Here is a 19208-nt window from a genome sequence, read left to right on the forward strand (position 1 = left end):
AGTTACTTTATCATTATTCAGAACTACTCTGACATTTTCCATACCTTCAGCATTAAGGTATTTATCATCACCATATCTGATATTTGTCCTCTTTCTAGAGTTAAAGTCAACCATCCATTTCTTATTTCTAGTAAGATGATTTGAGAAGCCAGTGTCCATATACCACCAGTCTTCCAAATACGCATCATCAGATTCATAAGCCACCAATAACACATATTCATCATCAGAATCTCCTCCAGCCACGTTTGCTTCTTTTGACTTCCTTTCCTTGTTTGACCAACAATCAATAGTGAAGTGGTCAAACTTCTTACAACAATAACACTAAACTTTTCTTTTATCATACTTCTCCTTCTCATTCTAAGCACTCTTCTGCCTTCTTTTCTGACTTCTAAACACCATCAGATCTTTTCCTGGCTTCTGACCAAGACTGCTTCTGATATTTCTTACCAAGAGCTTCTTTATGAGTCTGCTGCTCTACCTCCATTTCAGAGTTTCTCTCAGTCCGACGCAACTCTTATGCCTCTAGAATGCTTTGCAGCTCTTCAATTCTCATGGTGCTAAGATCCTTAGAATGTTCAATTGCTACCACAAAGTAATCAAATTGAGGAGTAAGAGATCTATGTACCTTCCTAATGATACTTTCTTCAGAGAGAGTTTCTACACACGACTTCATCTCACTGTGATCAGAATTACTCTAGAGATGTAGTCAAATACATTCCCACTGTTCTTCATGCTGAGATTCTCATACTGGTTACGTAGAGACTAGAGATTTACCTTCTTCATTGATGCATCACCGTCGTAGCACCGTACTAGTGTGTCCCATGCAACCTTCTCCGTCGTCGAATCAACGATTTTCTCAAACATGTTCACATCCATACATGGTTGGATGTAGAATAACGTCTTATGATCCTTCTTCCTCAGATCACGCTGAGCATTTCTCTGCGCATCCGTCGCATTTTCTAAAAGTGCAACCAGAATGTAACTGTCGTTGACGAGATCAGGAACATCTTGAGCGCCAAACAACACACGCATCTGAATCATCCATTGATTCTAATTGTTGCCATCGAACACTAAAGCTTAGTACTCAGATTACCGGTGTCGTTCATCTTCAATCTTGTACAAATCACTCATTTCTCACCAAACACTAGTGTTATCCAATCCCACATAATCAAGAAATATGATACTATTACAATTCAGAAATTCAACACGAATTCAAAAAATAAATAAAAAAAATATCGAGATAAATAAATTGAATAGAAATTAAATATTAGATATAATATTATGTTGAAATTTCATCATGTAACATATCTCATTTCTCATTTAATGATATAAGACTTAAATATTATTGTATTTAATTCTTTAAAATAATTATTAAGTGACTCTATCATTGTTAAACAAATATCTTTCTTTATTTTCTATCTAATCAATATTACATAATTTTATAGGTTTACATAGTATATCAACTAATATTTGTTAATTAGATTAGATGAATTCGAACCGTTTGTTCGGAGTTTAATTTTTAACGAAAATATTTTTTTTGTATTTTTCCAGATTTGTATTAATGTAAGGAGTTTTCTTTACTTATAAACAATTTTTAAGAAAAAGATTATTACATAATTTTCATCAATAATCATTCATTGATACTTTAAGACTCTCTATCTCTCTCATGTCTTTATTATAAGAAAAGTTAATTTTAAATTTATTAAATATTTATATATTTAGAATAAATATCAACCAACCATAGAATACCAATAAATTTGAAAACTAAATTTCCTTTATAAGAAAGACTGATATTTATTTTTTGATTCAAGGTTTTCCCACTTTTGGCTATTGCATTACCCCATTCTTGGGACTCGAGATAAACAATCAATGGTGGAATAAACAACCACATTCAAATAAATAAAATAAAAACAATCCATTTTTAAATAAAATAAAATAAATATCATTATTTATTAAAAAAAACAAAAAAGAAAACAAAAGGCTCCTTAAAAAGGCCAAAAGAACAGAACATCATAACAGAACAAGAGACAGAACAGAGTGTTCCAGAGTTTGAACAACATCATAGAATTTTGCATCTTCAGAAACATCAATGGAAGGCATCAATAAGCGACTCTTTAGTTCATCAATTTCACCAACAATGGTGTTTCTCTTTCTAGGTTTTGCTATTCTTCTAATGCTACCAATGGCATCAGCTTCAAGGATTTTGGTTGGTGGTAGCAAGGGTTGGAACACAAATTTCAACTACACTACTTGGGCTAAGGACAGGCATTTCTACAATGGTGATTGGCTTTGTAAGTTCTCTCTCTCTAAAGTTTGAATCTTTGTCTTCATAAACAGTTACATTTGCTTAGTTTCTTAGATTGGATCTGAACTTGTTCAAGCCTAGGGTAAGTTAAAGATGGTAACTTTTTTGTGTTTTTTATTCTTAATTTACTATTTTATGGACTATTAAGTAAAAGGGTTTGAGTAAATTGAATTGGTTAATCTTAGATCTTTTGGGCTTATTTGATTGATCTTGAAAGTTGTTAGCTTTTTCATGTTTTTGATACCTAATTTGCTATTTTTGCGACTTATAGGAAAAAGGGTTTGAATTGGTTAATCTTAGATATATTGTGTTTTTTTTAATTAATCTTTAAAGTTTATAGCTTTTTCATGTTTTTTATACTTAATTTGCTATTTTATGGAGTCAAAGTAAAAAGGGTTTGAATAAATTGAATCGGTTAATCTTAGATCTTTTGGGTTTATTTCATTAATTTTTTGAGTTTTGTGTCAAATCCATGGTGGTTAAATATATATAATTGTTGCAAAAGAAAAAGAAAAGAAGGAAATTATTAGTATTGTGTGTGTAATTGTGCTTGAATTTGAAGAATTTTGGGGTAGTTTTTGTTCAAAAGTAAAGATTTACAGAAGGAAAAAAAAAATGAAAATTTGAGGGTAATGCCATTGAGATTTCACTTCAAAATTTTGTAATCTTTTCTTCCAAAAGGGAATGTAAAAAAAAATTGGATTTTTTAATAATCATTTTCTGTTATCTTGTTATGCACTCTCAGATCCATAATTTTTGGCTTCTTTTGACTAATGATCTGTATATTTTATTGCTTAGCTGTTGAATTTTTCTTTGTATATTTTTCAATTACTTAATTTGTGTTTGTTAGAGTCTATATAGTACCGAGACAGACACTAGACACATCATTGATACGACGGACACATAGTTAACAAGTGATCAAATGGGGTTACATGTGTTGATGTCGTCTTTGACAGACACTGACACATGTCAAAAATCGGACCCGACTTTAATCTGAAGTGTCCCTTGTGATTTTGTGTTAATGAATTGGCTTCTCAAGCTTATGAATACAATAATTCACCTAAAGTTAATTAATTAATTAACTAATTATTAAGTGTTCCTGTCATCAAATTTCAACAAAAATGAAGTAAAATAATAAAATTCCCTCCTCAATTCATGGCTCAATTTGCAAATGAAAAAGCAATCTACAAAATGTTGACTTTCAGCATTTCTTCTCAAGTTATTTTTCATTACTCATAGTCTTGCCAACTAGTGACTTTTGGAGTTTGGACATTGCCAACAACTAACCTTAATTTATGTTTTTTTTTTCTTTCTAGTTTTTGTGTATGATAGGAACCAAATGAATGTACTAGAAGTAAACAAAACAGATTATGAAACATGCAACTCAGATCATCCACTTCACAACTGGACAACTGGAGCAGGAAGAGATGTCGTTCCATTGAATGTGACTCGACATTACTATTTCATAAGTGGCAAAGGATTTTGTTTTGGTGGAATGAAAATAGCTGTTCATGTTGAAAATCTACCTCCACCACCAAAAGCTTTACCTATAAAATCTTTTGCACCATCTCTTAAAGGCCATAACATCCTTCTCATGCCTATTGTTTTTGCTATTGGAGCAGCTTGGGATTCATTCATTTATTTATGGTAACTTTTAGATGATTCCTTAAACAAATACCAATTGGTGTTACTTGTTGATGATGATTATGTTGTGTTGAGCTTTTTTGTTTTTTAAGGTTTTAAAAGGGTCATTGTTGGTTGGAATAGTTGTTGACCTTAAATGAGGTTGAAGGGTGAATGATGTTTGTAGTATGTTAGGTAGTGTTTGGTGTTTGGTTAGTGTGTTTCTGTTTGTTGTGTTATGAGGAGAAATATGTTACAAACTTGTTTGATTTAATTTATTGGAGAAATTAAATGCGGAAATTGTGGAAATTTTGTTGTATGCTTTTGGACTAGTAGGTCCTGTGAAATAGTGTGTATAGAATAATGTTAAGAGATGTTGCACCAATGGGGTTAACTATGGATTTGAAATAACTTTTGTGAAGGATTCAAATCATTTCTGTCTAAGTTGGTTGATTTGAATCATGCCAACAACAAAAAAATTGTTATAGAAAAGCTTTTTGTCAAAACAATAAAAATAGCTTTATAAATTCATATTGGGTGTATTTTTTAGTTACTTGATCAAACATTTACTACTTCCAATTTCTAAAGTTTCTTTATCAAACATTTACTTGATAAAAAATAGCTTTATAAATTAATATTGAGAAAATTTTATCGGATAATGATAAAACATGTGATGTTGTATAAGATGAAATATTGGATGGTTAAGAAATGGGTAAGAATTAAACAAGAATAAAGTAGACATGTGATGGAGTATGGGACGAAATGTTGAATTAGACATGTGATGGTGTATAGGATGAAATGTTGAATGATTAAGAATTAAAATAAATATAAATTAAGATTAAGTGTAATATAGATGATGATGTTGCGTAAGTGTGATAAGATTAGATGAAATAAGAATATAAATGACAATATTAGATTGATGTTAGGGTAACACTTATAATATAAAAAAATGATAAAAATGATATTTATGCATTATGGTATATATAGATAGAAGATCTCTAGAAAATTAGATGAGATAGAAAGTAATTGAACAACTAGAAGTTAAGGAAAATTTTAAAAAATATATATGAGAAACTATTAAGGGAGCCTTCTAAATAATCCAATTGAATAAAACATGGTATTAAATAAAATATTATGATGAAATTTGATAATTTACACATCCCAATTAGTGAGGTAAGATTTAATTGTTGTTGTTATTGGATTTAGTTCTTTAAAATGATTCATTTAAGTGACCTTAAAATTGTTAAACAATTATCTTTGCTTTATTTTATATTTAATCAAAATATATAGTCAATAAAAAATTATAACCAAACATTTATTAGGCGTTTAATATTTTTCTGAATATAGAATGACATAGTTTTGTACTTTCAGTGGTATTTTGGATCAAATTCTAGTCTTGATAGAGTATACTCTTGGTTCGACTGAATTGTAGCATGTTATAGTCAAAATCTGATCTAGCATGCAGTAGTCGAAGAGGTGTATGTTGTAGTCAAAATTTAATCTTGCATGCAGTGACTTAAATTAGTTATGTATCTCATGCATGCATATTATCATCATATATTACATACACATACTAGAAATCTATATATAGGTTGTACTCTAGCTAAAAAGGCTAGGTCACAAGCCATAAAAAACATTTTAAACCTATTACGGTGACCTATTTAAATAAACATGGATGCCTTTATTATTATATTGTATTTTATAACTTGAATCAAAATACGAAAGTAAAATTTAGTTATCTTGAAGAACTTATGAAAATAAGTTGAAAAAATCATATAAACAATGTTATAAGTTGTTGTCAATAGTTGTTTCAATAAGTTCTCTCAAACAAATAGTATCATAAAACTTATGTTAATAGGTAAACTCGAATGAGTCAATGAAAACAAATATTTAGGCTAATTGATCTTTTAATGTGTTAGTCTATTTAAAATTAGTTGAATTGTTTATTTGCGAATGTTCAGATGAAATAGGCTATAAATAGGCTAGTAGGTCAATCAAACTTTCAAAAAGGCTAGGCTCAAGCCTAAAAATAAGTGTATGATAGGCTACATGCTAGACTTAGAATTTGAATTTTTTAGCAGGTCAGATTTAAGTTTGGTAAAGCTTAACTCGGTTCAACCTATTCCCACCCCTAACTATGAGCACAAGAATTCAGAATAACTTCATGCAAATAGTACAAATATCACAACAACTTCTTTTAAAAAAATCTCAAGATCATCCACCAACCATAAAAAAGGAAGCTATATATAAACTCAACTTCTCATTGTTTTAATTATCACAAGCAATCACAACATACAACATTGAAACAAATTTTATGATTAAAATTTAAAGAATCAACTTGAGAAGAAAGAAAAGAACTTAAAAAAGAACATATAGAGAAAAAACTTTATTGAAAGTAAAAAAAGAAACAAACAAGTGAATTAATTGTATATGCTTTCTATTGAAAGGTTTAGACACTTGTATTTGTGATTAGTTTTGTTTACATCCTCAATTGAGTGATGTAGACATCCCAACATTTAATTATTTGATTGTATTTGAGAAGTTCTTTATGTTTGTGAAATCTAAGATATAACAAGTCAGTTGTGATAAGTTTGAGACAATAAAGAGATCTAGTTGGGATAAGTTTTTTGTATTTAAGAAATCTAAGATATAAGTAGTTGTATCGGAAAATATCTTAGTGATATTGTAATCAGTTTGATTATAGTAAAAATTTTCAAGTGTGAGGGAACTTGGTGTAGCTCCGAGTTAAAAGGGTTAATTATGATAAACTATATATGTTTATTTTCTCTTCCTTGACCTCGTTGTTAACTTGAGTTTCTTTTTTTTTTAAAATTTAATCGACCAGCACAATTCAAACTGCATTTTTTATATTTTTGTCAGCTTCCTAAACTTGTTCAAATCCACCACCAACACAACAAAAACATGTTCATGTCATACAATAAATTCAATTTTGAAAGTGCATAATTTATGGAAGTTTTGCTCCAAGTATCAATATGAAAGTTATGCTCTAAATATCAATAAATTCTACAAACATATGTAAAATATCTTTGGTGCATCAAACTATACTTCACTTTCGACTTATTTTGAAAGTAATATTTATGAAGGAGAAAATTCCCCCTAATCACCATGAGTTGTTGCGTCTGGACAATCCACCATATCTAACCAACTTCTAATTTACTCTGTAAGGGTCATCGACAAGAAATATCTCGTAAATATGGATCTGACGGTCACTTACGAGGCAAACAACACTACAACAAACAAGACCTTAGACAGCGCTTTTTTTAGCCTTAGACAGCGCTTTAAAGCGCTGTCTAAACCTCCGCTGCTAAAGGTTTAGACAGCGCTTTTTTAAATCTTAAAAGCGCTGTCTAAGCCCCCCCCCCCCCCCTTAGACAGCGCTTTGGCCAAAAGAGCTTTATAAGACCCTCTTATTTTAAATTTTTTAGGTATACCTTAGACAGCGCTTTTGAAAAGCGCTGTCTAAGCCCCACCCCCTTAGACAGCGCTTTGGCCAAAAGCACTTTCTAAGACCCTCCTATTTTAATTTTTTTAGGTATACCTTAGACAGCGCTTTTCAAGAAGCGCTGTCTAAGCCCCCCCCTTAGACAGCGCTTTTGCCTAAAGCGCTTTCTAATCCCCCCCTTAGACAGCGCTTTTTACAAAAGCGCTGTCTAAGGTATACGAAAATTTTTGAAGCTTTTGTTTTAAACCACATTTTTTCCAGGTTTATAAACCAGAATTTCTACCTGTTTTCAACCAGATTTTGACAGACAATTATCACATTTTATATATGCCATTTTGGCCTTTTTTCTACCAATTTTTGGCTAACAAATATATATATATATACCAATTCAAACCAATTTTGCCTTAAATGTATCAAAATATATACAAATTTATATACACATTTACAAGTCATAACATATACTACAAATGTACACATTAATTACACAAATTTATGAACAAACATTGAGCTCTATCATGAATTGACACCACTCCTCTTTGATTTCGTCCACTTGATCCTTTGTATAAAATGCACACTTGAATTCATCAAAGTACTACATAATAATATAACATATTTTGAATTAATTCCAACTATTTAATTATATGAGATATGTATAAATATAAAAATAACTCATAAGTTAGAAATACATACATCGGTGGGAGTCTTTAATCGGTCCAAAGCAAGAGTATCTCGCATAAACCTCAACATGAAATACCCGCAATCTATTTGATTACGTTGTTGAGGACACTACATATGAAAAAAAAATATGGATTATAAATCCTAAGTTTTATCAAGTGTCATCACTAATATAATAAAAAATGTGGTAATTAAAAATATACCGCCACTTTAATCCATGTAATGGAGTTGGCGTCCCTCCTTGAGGTTTGGATATCTCGTTGGGCCCGAAAAGTTTGTAGGACGCTAATAAAATAAAAATGAAGCAATTAGAACAATTCACATAAACTAAGAAAAATTTTGAACATTCTCACTTACGTGTCAATTAGGACCTTCATATCCGGGTATGTTGTCCAATCATTTCCTAACGAGTCAAGATAATACACAATTTCTCGGATAGGATTGATTGCGAGCAACAACCAATGTCCACTGTAATGATTAGGCAAATGTTAGATGGTAACTTGGAAAATAATTATAATAGATGAATTTAGAATGAAATGCTAACCCGGTATTAAACGGTATAAAAAACAACTTCTCCGCATCTTTATTGTCCATGAGGATCCGAAGAACGTACTCCGTCACGGTATCCGGTCTACTTAAGATTAAACCTAAGTTGACGGTCGCGGGTGCTAAGAATCCGAATGACACGTCCAAACCATTGGGGCGCATCAATTTGTCATACAAAAACCTAATATAAAAACATCATTAACACCTCTTTTGAAACATAAAGTAAACCGGATTAACATAAAGTAAACATCATTAACATAAGTTGTTTAATTAATAAAACAAAGTAGACCGGATTTACCTAATATATGTATTGACAACGGTGACGCCGATTTCTTCATGACTAAAAACTTGCATGAAGTCTTCATTACCAATCATTTGGTCGTAATCAAAGCCGAAAATCCCTACCTCCATATGTACAGTCCGAACACCTCCGGTCGGTATATCGGTCATCTCTAGAAATGTCCTGAGGCACGACCTATACTTGGTGGTAGGTTTTTTCCTAGCTACGGTCTTCTTAGCACCAGAACTTTTTACCCGTGCGGAGGCGTTGCTAACCTCCTTTTTTTGTTGTGCGGAGGCATTGCTAACCTCATTTTCTTGAAGCTACATGTCATATAAATAGTTAGATCAAATTAAGAATGTAACAACTTCCATGAATATATGTCATATAATTGTATATTACCTCTTTTCTTGAAACCGTGGACTCGGTATGCCGTGGAATCGCATTATCTTTTGATTTGGATTTTGTGGGAGTCTATTTAACATAACCAAGGAAAATATGTAAGTAAAATAACAGAGCATGAAAAATACCTGGCCATCAAGAGCGGCAATGGCATCATTCATTTCTTTCTCATCAGACATTGTGAAAAGCCAAAGCCACGTGATCGACCAGTCTCTCTATCATACACTACTCGAGCACTCACAACCTTACCATGTTCACTGAAAACTTGCTCAAGTCTACTATCATCAAGTTCCCATGATAAGTTACCAACATAAACTCTTAAGACAGGTTCAAAGGTACGAGGTGGGCGCTCTTCCCGGTCTGGCCTAGATCCTCTTGGAGCAGCCTTATTCACAGTCAAGGGTCTTCCATTATAATCCTGTCACAGAAAAATGGATAAGAACCAAAAGAACTAAAAAAACAATAAGATCAATTAGAAATAAAACACCAATACTAATAACAATAAATTACTTTGTGTGTAATAAACATTAAAGCACATTTGACTATTATAAAAGAAAGAGCATGAAACTTAAACTCCTCTACACATGCAGATTTATTTTCATATAAATACAAAATCGAACAAGGAAAAAAGGTTATGTTGTAAGTCCTTGATTAAAGAAATAATTCTTATAATTTAGTTGTTTGGATTGGAGTCCTAATTGTATGATGCAATGTAATTGCAAATTTCGTATGAAGCATTGAAATGCCACTATCCATCACAAACCACTCACATAATTTCCCAACTTAGAGATTGCAACTTTATAGGATGAATTCTATTCTACAATCTGCCAAGCTTCCATAGTAAAAGAAAAAAAAAAGACTTGTTAATAAGTTCGACTTTCTCTTTTATTTAGGATCTCAATTTCCAGTTTTCATTAAAAGAGTAAATAACTCAAGATAGGATTATGAGAAGCACCAAAACTTCAAAATGGTTGTCTCACACACACATACACACTAGTGCTCAAACATGTTTTCATGTTGAATACATCTCAAACTAGTACTTTTTTATTCATTGAAAAACCAATGTATCTGGTCTATATATTGATTATTCAACAAATGAATCTAAAAAGTAAATGTTTTCTTATAATAGGAAACTAGGGAGTGTGAACTAACTTGCATTACATCTTATCTATTCAGTTTGATTTTTTGAAGCTTTAAAATTTACATGTAAAGCTTACAACAATAGTTAGACAAGCAATATAAATATAATTGACATCTCGAATTTAATTTACACTTTGTTATGATGTTAAAACATTTATGAACTGGACCTTTAACTTACATAGCGATTGAATTTCGCCGCACCAGCTTCAGCTTCTTCAACGGTACTCATGGTTACAAATCCAAAGCCGCGACTCTGGTCAGTTTCCCTGTTATAAATAACCTAAAATAACAACAGCCATAACTCAATTTCATTTCACCACAAACAGAAAGCAATACAACTAACACACAACCAATTGAGAATTGAAAATAATTGAAATTGAAAAGACTAACCTCAGCAATCTCTACAGTTCCAGCTGGTTCAAAAAGCATGGCGAGTTTCTCACTATCAACATCATAAGGCAAATTACCAACGAACAACTTCGCATCTTCGGATGGTTCCGCAAAATCTCCTCCCGCATAGTCTTCACCGCCAGTCTCGTTTTCAGCAGCTTCGGGTTCCCAATTGCTTTGTGGGAGTCTATTTAACATAACCAAACAAAATAACAGAGCATGAAAAATACTGATGAAGTTATTTACAAATACTGATATTTCCCTAAATGAAGAACATACCGAAATGAAGGATTCTTCAAACACTTTCAGAAATGAAATATTCTTCAAACACTTGCAATGCCTGAAACCAAATGAATGAAAATGTTAAGAAATGACGAACAAAACGCAGTAGAAATGACGAACTGAATCAGAAATGAAAAAATGCAGAAATGAAGAACATACCGCAGTAGAAATGACGTTCTGAAACCGATTCTTCAAACACTTTCTGGTATTGAAACCGAATGATTACAATGTATTCTCGTTCGCTGTTAGGGTTCGCTGGAGGGGTTTAATCGCAGGAGGGAAAACAAAAAGAACTGAGAACGAAAAAAGAAGTCTGAAATTTAATTTTAATTAGACCTTAGACAGCGCTTTTGTGGAAAGCGCTTTCTAAGATATGCCTTAGACAGCGCTTTCCAAAAGCGCTTTCTAAACCCCCACCTTAGACAGCGCTTTTGGTTTTAATTTTTTTTTTAATTGAAAGACTTTAAACAGCGCTTTCTCAAAAGCGCTGACTAAGGTCTATATTTAAAAGCGCTTTCTAAAAGCGCTGTCTAAGGGGGGGTCTTAGACAGCGCTTTCTAAAAGCACTGTCTAAGACCCCCCCTTAGACAGCGTTTTCATTATTTTTTTAGAACATTTTCCGTGTTTTATTTTTATTTTAACCTTAGACAGCGCTTTCTTTTAAAAGCGCTGTCTAAGATGCGCTGTTAAAAAACCTTTTTGGCGTAGTGCAATGACGACCTTAGATTTTTATTTTTAAATTTTATAATCATGTTTTCTCAATTATTTGTAATATTCTTATTATTTCGTATATAATTTTTATAATCGTATTTTTCAAATATTAGAATAAAAATTAATTTGTAATATAATATTTTTTAATTATTTAAATAAAATTAATATTTTATTAATTTAATAAAATTTTGAAGTAATTAGTTTGTAATATTATCATTTAAAATAATTAATTTTATCATATTAATTATTAAAGTATATATATATATATATATATATATATATATATATATATATATATATATATATATATATATATATATATATATATATATATATATATATATATATATATATTGAATATGTTTAGATGTTTGAATTAGGTTTCTATCACCAAATAAGTTTCAAAATAACTTGAAAAAAATATATGATCTTTACTCATGTTTGGCTTAATTTGTTTTGATCTTTGTTTGAGTGTGTAAATACTTGCATTTCTTGTGTGATATTTATTAATTGTATTATGATATATCGTGTTTGATTGTATGTCATTGCATGACTTATTCAATCTTGTATGCATGTAGACCTTTAATTGATAAATAAAAAGGAATGAATACATAGTAAAATCAATCTTTCAAATAAGATTCAAACCCTCGATCAACATCAAGTGGGATTTCAAAAGATACCACTCTTTCTCATTTAAAAATAAACTTCAAATTTATTTCACAAATATTTTTACTAACACGATGAACCCTCAATCAACATCGAGCCTTTTATTTTCCGCTTGTCAGTAGCGTGTAAAATCTTTTCTTAGTAAAGAACAGTTGAAAAAGGAGTGGGTGGTTTACACTTGCTTGCTCCTCGAATGATTGAATGATTAGTCTATGTCATATTGTTTGATCTTTTCGTCATCAGAATAAAATACCTAAGTCCATTATTAATTTTTTTCTCAAATAACTTGGACAAATAGGGAATGGATGGTTTACACTTGCATGCTCCTCGAATAATCGAATGATTGACCCACGTCATATTGCTCGATTACTCGTCGTCCATCTAAAAATATATCCAACGCATCTAAACCTTTTACCCTTTGGTGTCAACCTTCAAACCCTTTTCACAAATGAGAGATATTTTGTCTTGAGACGATGCCAAACAATGCTTCGTCCACAATCGTGTGAGTTGAGGTAAGTGACGTTTTCCCGTGAATGTTGATATTTAGAAATTCATTTAATATGATGCAAACTCCCTCTTCTCACATGTTTTGGGTAAGTAATGTTTTCTGTCGATTTAGACAAAATAGGTTTCGGTAAAATTGACCAACAAAGAAAAAAATTTCTACCCAGAACTACGTAAGCCTTGAGTTCTTCATCACACTCGGAGATACGTAAGAGTGAGATTCAAAGTCTCGTCAAGCACCCTAATAAAAAAATAAACTTTTTTGTCTTATTCTTTTCCCTTATGTGTGTATGTGTGTGTGTACTTTGAGACGAAGTGTTGTTTCCAGGCGAATTGGCGATAACTCTGCATTTTCTAATGGAGGCGTCAATTGGCATAACACCAGTGTATATTGTGATTTTTTTTATCATAAATAGTAAACATTAATATTTAATTTAAAATAATTTTACAGACACTAACAATGAGATCATGTTGGTCATACAGGCCACGATTCCACACCCCCTTACTACCCTAACTCGTTGCACTTGTTGTTGAGTTACTCCAGGTGTTTAAGGATTTGAGATATCAGGTACATCACCAGAATCCCTAAGAAGTTCTTGCATTTCTAAAAAAAGTATTGTGTATGGAGCGACATGGTGTCGTAATTGAGTTCGCGACCCATGACAGAGTAGTTGGAATGTGTTGATGGGGTCATTGGTGTGCGGACTGTACAATTGAAGGGGGGCATTGGTGTGAATGATTCATTGGAGAAATGTTGAAATTGTTGTTGTGGTGTTTGGTAGCCATATGGTTATTGTGATGTTTTAGTGTTTTGGCTATGATGTGATGTTTGGGAGTTTTGGCTATGGTATGAGAAAAGGTTAGTGTTATATGTTCCTTGGGTATTTTGGCTACGGTATGATGATGTGTTGGGGAAATATGCATTTTGGGTGTCTTGTTAATAGTAATTTTGTTGACGATGGTATGATGGACGCTCTTGGTATTGTGGTTGGGTGTCTAACATGTTTTGATTGTGGATTTGTGTGTTTGTGGGTTGGTAATTTTATTGGGTATGGGTTGTGAGTAATAGGTATGGTAATTTTTTGGGGGGTTAGACATTGAAGCTTCTTGTGTGTAAGTGGTTTGTCGTGGATCATATAGATACCTATCTTTGGAGACAAACCCAATTGCAAGCGATTTGTACATAGCCATATAAGTATTAGTTGGTGTAGATGAGGTTGGCATGACCGCGTCACATAAGACATGGTCATGACGGTTCCTCCATTTACGACAATCATATTTAGCGAAGTTCTTCCAATTATCAAAATTCCATTGTTCATTAATTTTTTGTTGGAGCCATTGTCTGAGGCACGTCAGGGGATCTAGGATGTTTTGAACCATTCTGAACTATAGATAAAAAATAAATACGCAAAAAACAATAACACAAACAACAGATAAAAAGACTTAACATCACAACATGTCTATTGAGAATGTGATTTGTTGTGTCAATGCAGCAATTTTGACATAGTCAGTTGTTATCGAAATGGATAATGTGTCGAGTTGTAATAGTTATCAAAATGTCGAAAAAAGTGTGTCTTCGACATATTCTTTAGACTTAGGCTTATTTTGTAATTTTATCTGAGTTAGTTAGTTTGTTAGAGATTGCTTTGAGTGCAAACAGTCTCAGTCTATAAATAGAGAGGTACCGTATTATTGATTATAAAAACAACACAACATAGAAGTGCAAGTGCACAGTTGAATAAACAAAGAAACTCAGTTTTGAGAGCAGAGAGAAACTTTGCCGAAACAAGTTATTCTTCTTCCTTCTCTCGTTGAAATCCTAATTCCCTTTGTTCCTAAATTCAATTTTCTTTTCTTCTTTCATTACGATTATGCAGTGAAATATTGCAACCAAGGTGTGGCTGATTCACTCAAGTGAATAGTGAAAAACAAGAAGATTAATCAATCAAAAAGATTGATTCTTGTTCATCGAGATTTGGTTCGGAATTCTCCATAGATTTGGTGAAGTTCTTGAGCAGGAATTTGGCGAAAGTTCTAACATCTGGTATCTAGAGCGTTGGATGTGTGATTCTTGGGAAGCATAACATGGTGAATCATACGAACGGGAATTTTTTGACAAGGCTCCCAATTCTGAAGAATCAAAATTATGAGAATTGGGGCAAGCAAATAAAGATATATTATTTTTTGCCATCAAGATCTTTAGCATCTTATGAAGGAAGGAGTGACGTTGCTTGCAGCAAACGTGGTGGATGAAGAAAAGGTTGCACATAAAAAATTAAATAAAATAGATTATAAATCTATTTTTTATGATTCATCAATGCATTGATGCAAATAATTTTGAAAAAGTAAACGATGTTGAATCAACAAAAGAAGCGTGGGAAATTCTGGAGAAATCATTTGGAGGCGCTGAGAAGGTGAAAAAGGTGAGGTTACAAACTTACAAAAGAACGTATGAATTGCTTCAGATGGAAGAAAGTGAAAGCATACCTAATTTTTTCACTAGGATTACGAAACTGGTGAATCAAATCAAAATATGTGGAGAAGTGTTGACATCAAGATCAGTTGTTGCAAAGATCTTAAGTCATTGGCTCCAAAGTTCGACCACGTGATAGTAACCATAGAAGAACCGAAATATTTGTCAACATTGACAAAGGAAGATCTTCAAGGGACACTTGAATCTCATGAACAAAGAATGGCCGAAAGAGATGAAAGCAAGTCGAAAGGTGATATGGCTTTGTAGGCGCAATCAATAAGAGAAAAGAAAGGCAACGGGAAGTGGTTAACCAACAAACCTAGAGGAGGCCACAACAATTCAAGTGGTAGAGGAAACCAACAAGAATGAAATGTGTTAAACTAGAGAAGACCCTCATACCAAGGTAACCAAAGAGGTGGTATTGCTGGTAAAGGAATGGGTGGAAGAAAACCTGACAAAAGTCACATTCATTGTTTCAATTGTCAGAAGTATGGTCATTACTCTAATGATTGTCCTGAGAAACATAAGAACCAAGATAATGATGCAAAGTTTGCAAAGCATGAAGAAGAAGAGATGTTTCTAATGGTCATAACAAGAGATGAAGAAATATTCACCAATGGTAGTTGGACTCAGGATGCTCATCACACATGACTGGTAGGAAATATTGGTTTATCAATATAAAACCCTCCATAAAGGACATGGTAAAATTTTCAAATGACAATACTCTAGCATCTGAAGGTATTGGTGATGTTCTGATTATGAGGAAATATGGGAAAAGGTCAGTAATTTTTTATGTATTGTATATACCAGGCATGAAAAGTAATTTGCTCAGCATGTGGTAGTTGGTCAAAAATAACTATAAAATGTCTATCAAAGACAAGATGATGAGAGTTATTGACTCAGGTGGAAGGTTAATCTTGAAGACTCATATGTGTCAGACTAGAACCTTAAGGATTGAACTTAATGTGATATAGCACAAGTGCCTTGCAACCGCATCTAACAGGGATGAATGGATATAGTACTATAGACTTGGTCATCTCAACTTCAAAGACATCAGAGATCTGAAAAGAAGAAATATAGTTTCAGGGTTACCAGAAATTGACATTCCAAATGAAGTGTGTGAGGAATGTGTGCAGGAAAAGCAGCACAAGAACAACTTCAGCAAATATGTAGCAAGCTAGTAATGGCATTATCGTCATGCAAAGCAGAATACATAGATGTTTCTCTTTATGCATGTCAAGCAACATGGATGGTGAATCTAGTCGAAGAGATAATAGCAAAGAGTCATGGAGAAATTACCATGAAAATAGACAGCATGTCAGCTATCAATTTCGCGAAGAATCCGATAACACATGGTCGAAGCAAGCACATCGAAATGAAATTCCATTATCTTCGAGAGCAGGTAGCAAATAGGAAGATGAATGTGCAACACTGCATAACTGAGAATCAGATTGCAGACATCATGAAGAAGGGAGTGCAGGTCGAAGTGTTCAGAAGACTAAGAGCTATTATGAATGTAAATAGCTTAGACACAATGAATTAGGTGGTGTGTTAAATTGTAATTCCTTGTGTCAAAGCAGGTTGCTCGACAAAACAAGGAAGTGTCGAATCACCTAGTATGTTGAGTTGTGTTAGTGTGTCGAAGTGTCGAAGCATGTTGCTTCACACGTGATTTTGATTTATGCCTATTTTAGTAGTGTTAGCTATTTTAGGCTTTTATAGTTTTGGGTTTTGGCTTGAGGTCCAAGTTAACCTAAATCTATAAATAGAGGGAGTAGCCCTTATTTTTGTAATGAAGTGAATAGAGTATTCATAACATTGTAATTCATAGTATTTTGCAGTTGCAAACTGAATAAGAAGTTTTCCACAGTTTGTGGGCAGAGAGAAACTCTGTAGAATTTTTAATTCTTCTTCTCCTTCATCTTTCTTTACTTTCTTTCTTTCTCCATTGTTATTCTTTTTTTGTAATTGTGTGGGTGATAACAATCTTGTTCATCAAGATTGATTGGAATTATCCATAGGTTTTAGGGGATTTTCAACACCACTCTTCATCATGCTTGATGAACGACAAAACATGGTGCAACAACATGAGAATTATGGAGAAAAACAAAAAGAGTGGAGAATTGTTACGATAGTTCTACTTCTACCAACCAAACAATGAATGATATTATATGGTACCTGGCACGTCTCTAGATAGAATTTGTATTCATTGCTGCAATGTTTTTTTATTCAAACAAGAAATTTATAGTTAATAAGCATTTTTTTGTATAACACAAGCATATTAATTAGAAAGAAAAAGGAAGTAGCAAAAAGGTAGAGGAGAATGAATCCAGAAAGATCAAACCCGACGGAGAATGAAATAATGTCAAAAATATTCAAACTAGCAGGTCTTGGCAAAATAGCATTTATCCTTCTAGTCTCAATCTCAGAATCAGATTCTACTGAGTAATCAGAAAACGATGTAACAGACGCAACACATGTTACAGAACTTGTCTCATCCTCAATGTCATCAAAATTATCATCATTACTACAAAGCCTATCATCTTCAACATAAAACTTAATCTGTTTGAACCCCTTTTTGAACCACCTATTCTCCATAAACTCAGGAATAAGAATCCTTGTTTCAGGCTTCATATCATGAAGGCGAATAAGGAGTTTCGATAAATCTGACGAAAACCACCTCGAACACCTAAACTCCCTCTTATAAATTTTCTTATACATTACCATAACATTCTGATCATGAAATGACAAATAACCAGCAATCAAAACATTCAAAACAAAATCAGGCACTTTCAAATTACCATTCTCATCAAGCAACAGATTCTCCGACTTAAGATCTCTATGATAAACACCTCTAGCATGACAAAACCCAACCACGGAAATCAACTACTGAAAATACTTTCTAGCAACCTCTTCTTTCTCCGGCTTAAGATCTCTATGACGAACGCGATGAAGAATCGAGATCTCACATTTTATTTTATTTTATGCTGACTCTCCACATCCTTATTCACCAAGTGAACATCAAATAAAAAAAAACTCATTTAGTTGAAACATTACAAACTTAAAGAACAAAACAAAACAAACTTACCTCAATGTTTTTGACTCTGCCGTACGGGAGATCGCCAATAGAAACCTTATAAATGATGTGAAAAGATTTAGAACGAGTTCTAAAATCACCCAGAGATTTCGCAGGTGAAGAAGATGTAGTATTGGATGGTCTGGAACCTAGAGGAGCATTCCACATCTCTTACAATATTGTCAAAAAAATGGACAGTGTAATGGTGAAAGATGAAAGAGTCCAATGAAATGAAATTATGATTATAGTGTTTCATATGTTTAATAGCAAATAATAATAAATTAAAAATAAACAAAATAAAAAGTCAAACAAGATAACATATTGCCAAGTAGATTGTCACATATGCACATTTTAACATTTTTCTCAAAATTTAACGGAATAGATCAATTTGAATAACGAAACCACTCTAAAGAACTATATAGTAACATTTTTTTAACTAAAAGACTATAACGAAACAATAAATTAAATTAAGAGACTAAAAGATGAAATTAAACATATATTTAATGAAATAACAAATTTTTTATTGATGAAATGAAAGACATTATTAATAATGATTGTTTGTAAAAAAAAATTGATAATTAAAAATAAAAATCATTTCAAAATATACAGTCAGTAAAAGAATATAACCAAACATTATTTAGTCATGTTTAATATTTTTTGAATATAGAATAC

At 32.3% G+C, this 19208-nt stretch overlaps 1 protein-coding gene and 1 pseudogene across 1 annotated transcript; one reads left to right on the forward strand and one right to left on the reverse strand.

Moving 5' to 3' along the window:
- The first annotated feature begins 1987 nt into the window (after nucleotides 1-1987).
- On the forward strand, nucleotides 1988-4237 carry LOC127121784 (lamin-like protein). The gene is made up of 2 exons (XM_051052223.1): nucleotides 1988-2291; nucleotides 3622-4237. Exons 1-2 carry the CDS (start codon nucleotides 2090-2092, stop codon nucleotides 3954-3956), a joined length of 537 nt encoding a protein of 178 aa, XP_050908180.1. The 5' UTR covers nucleotides 1988-2089; the 3' UTR covers nucleotides 3957-4237.
- Nucleotides 4238-6474: 2237 nt separating this feature from the next.
- Nucleotides 6475-18704, reverse strand: LOC127095373 (RNA-binding protein CP31B, chloroplastic-like; annotated as a pseudogene).
- Nucleotides 18705-19208: the final 504 nt, after the last annotated feature.

The sequence above is a fragment of the Lathyrus oleraceus genome, chromosome 1, assembly GCF_024323335.1.
Source record: "Lathyrus oleraceus cultivar Zhongwan6 chromosome 1, CAAS_Psat_ZW6_1.0, whole genome shotgun sequence".
NCBI lineage: Eukaryota > Viridiplantae > Streptophyta > Magnoliopsida > Fabales > Fabaceae > Lathyrus > Lathyrus oleraceus.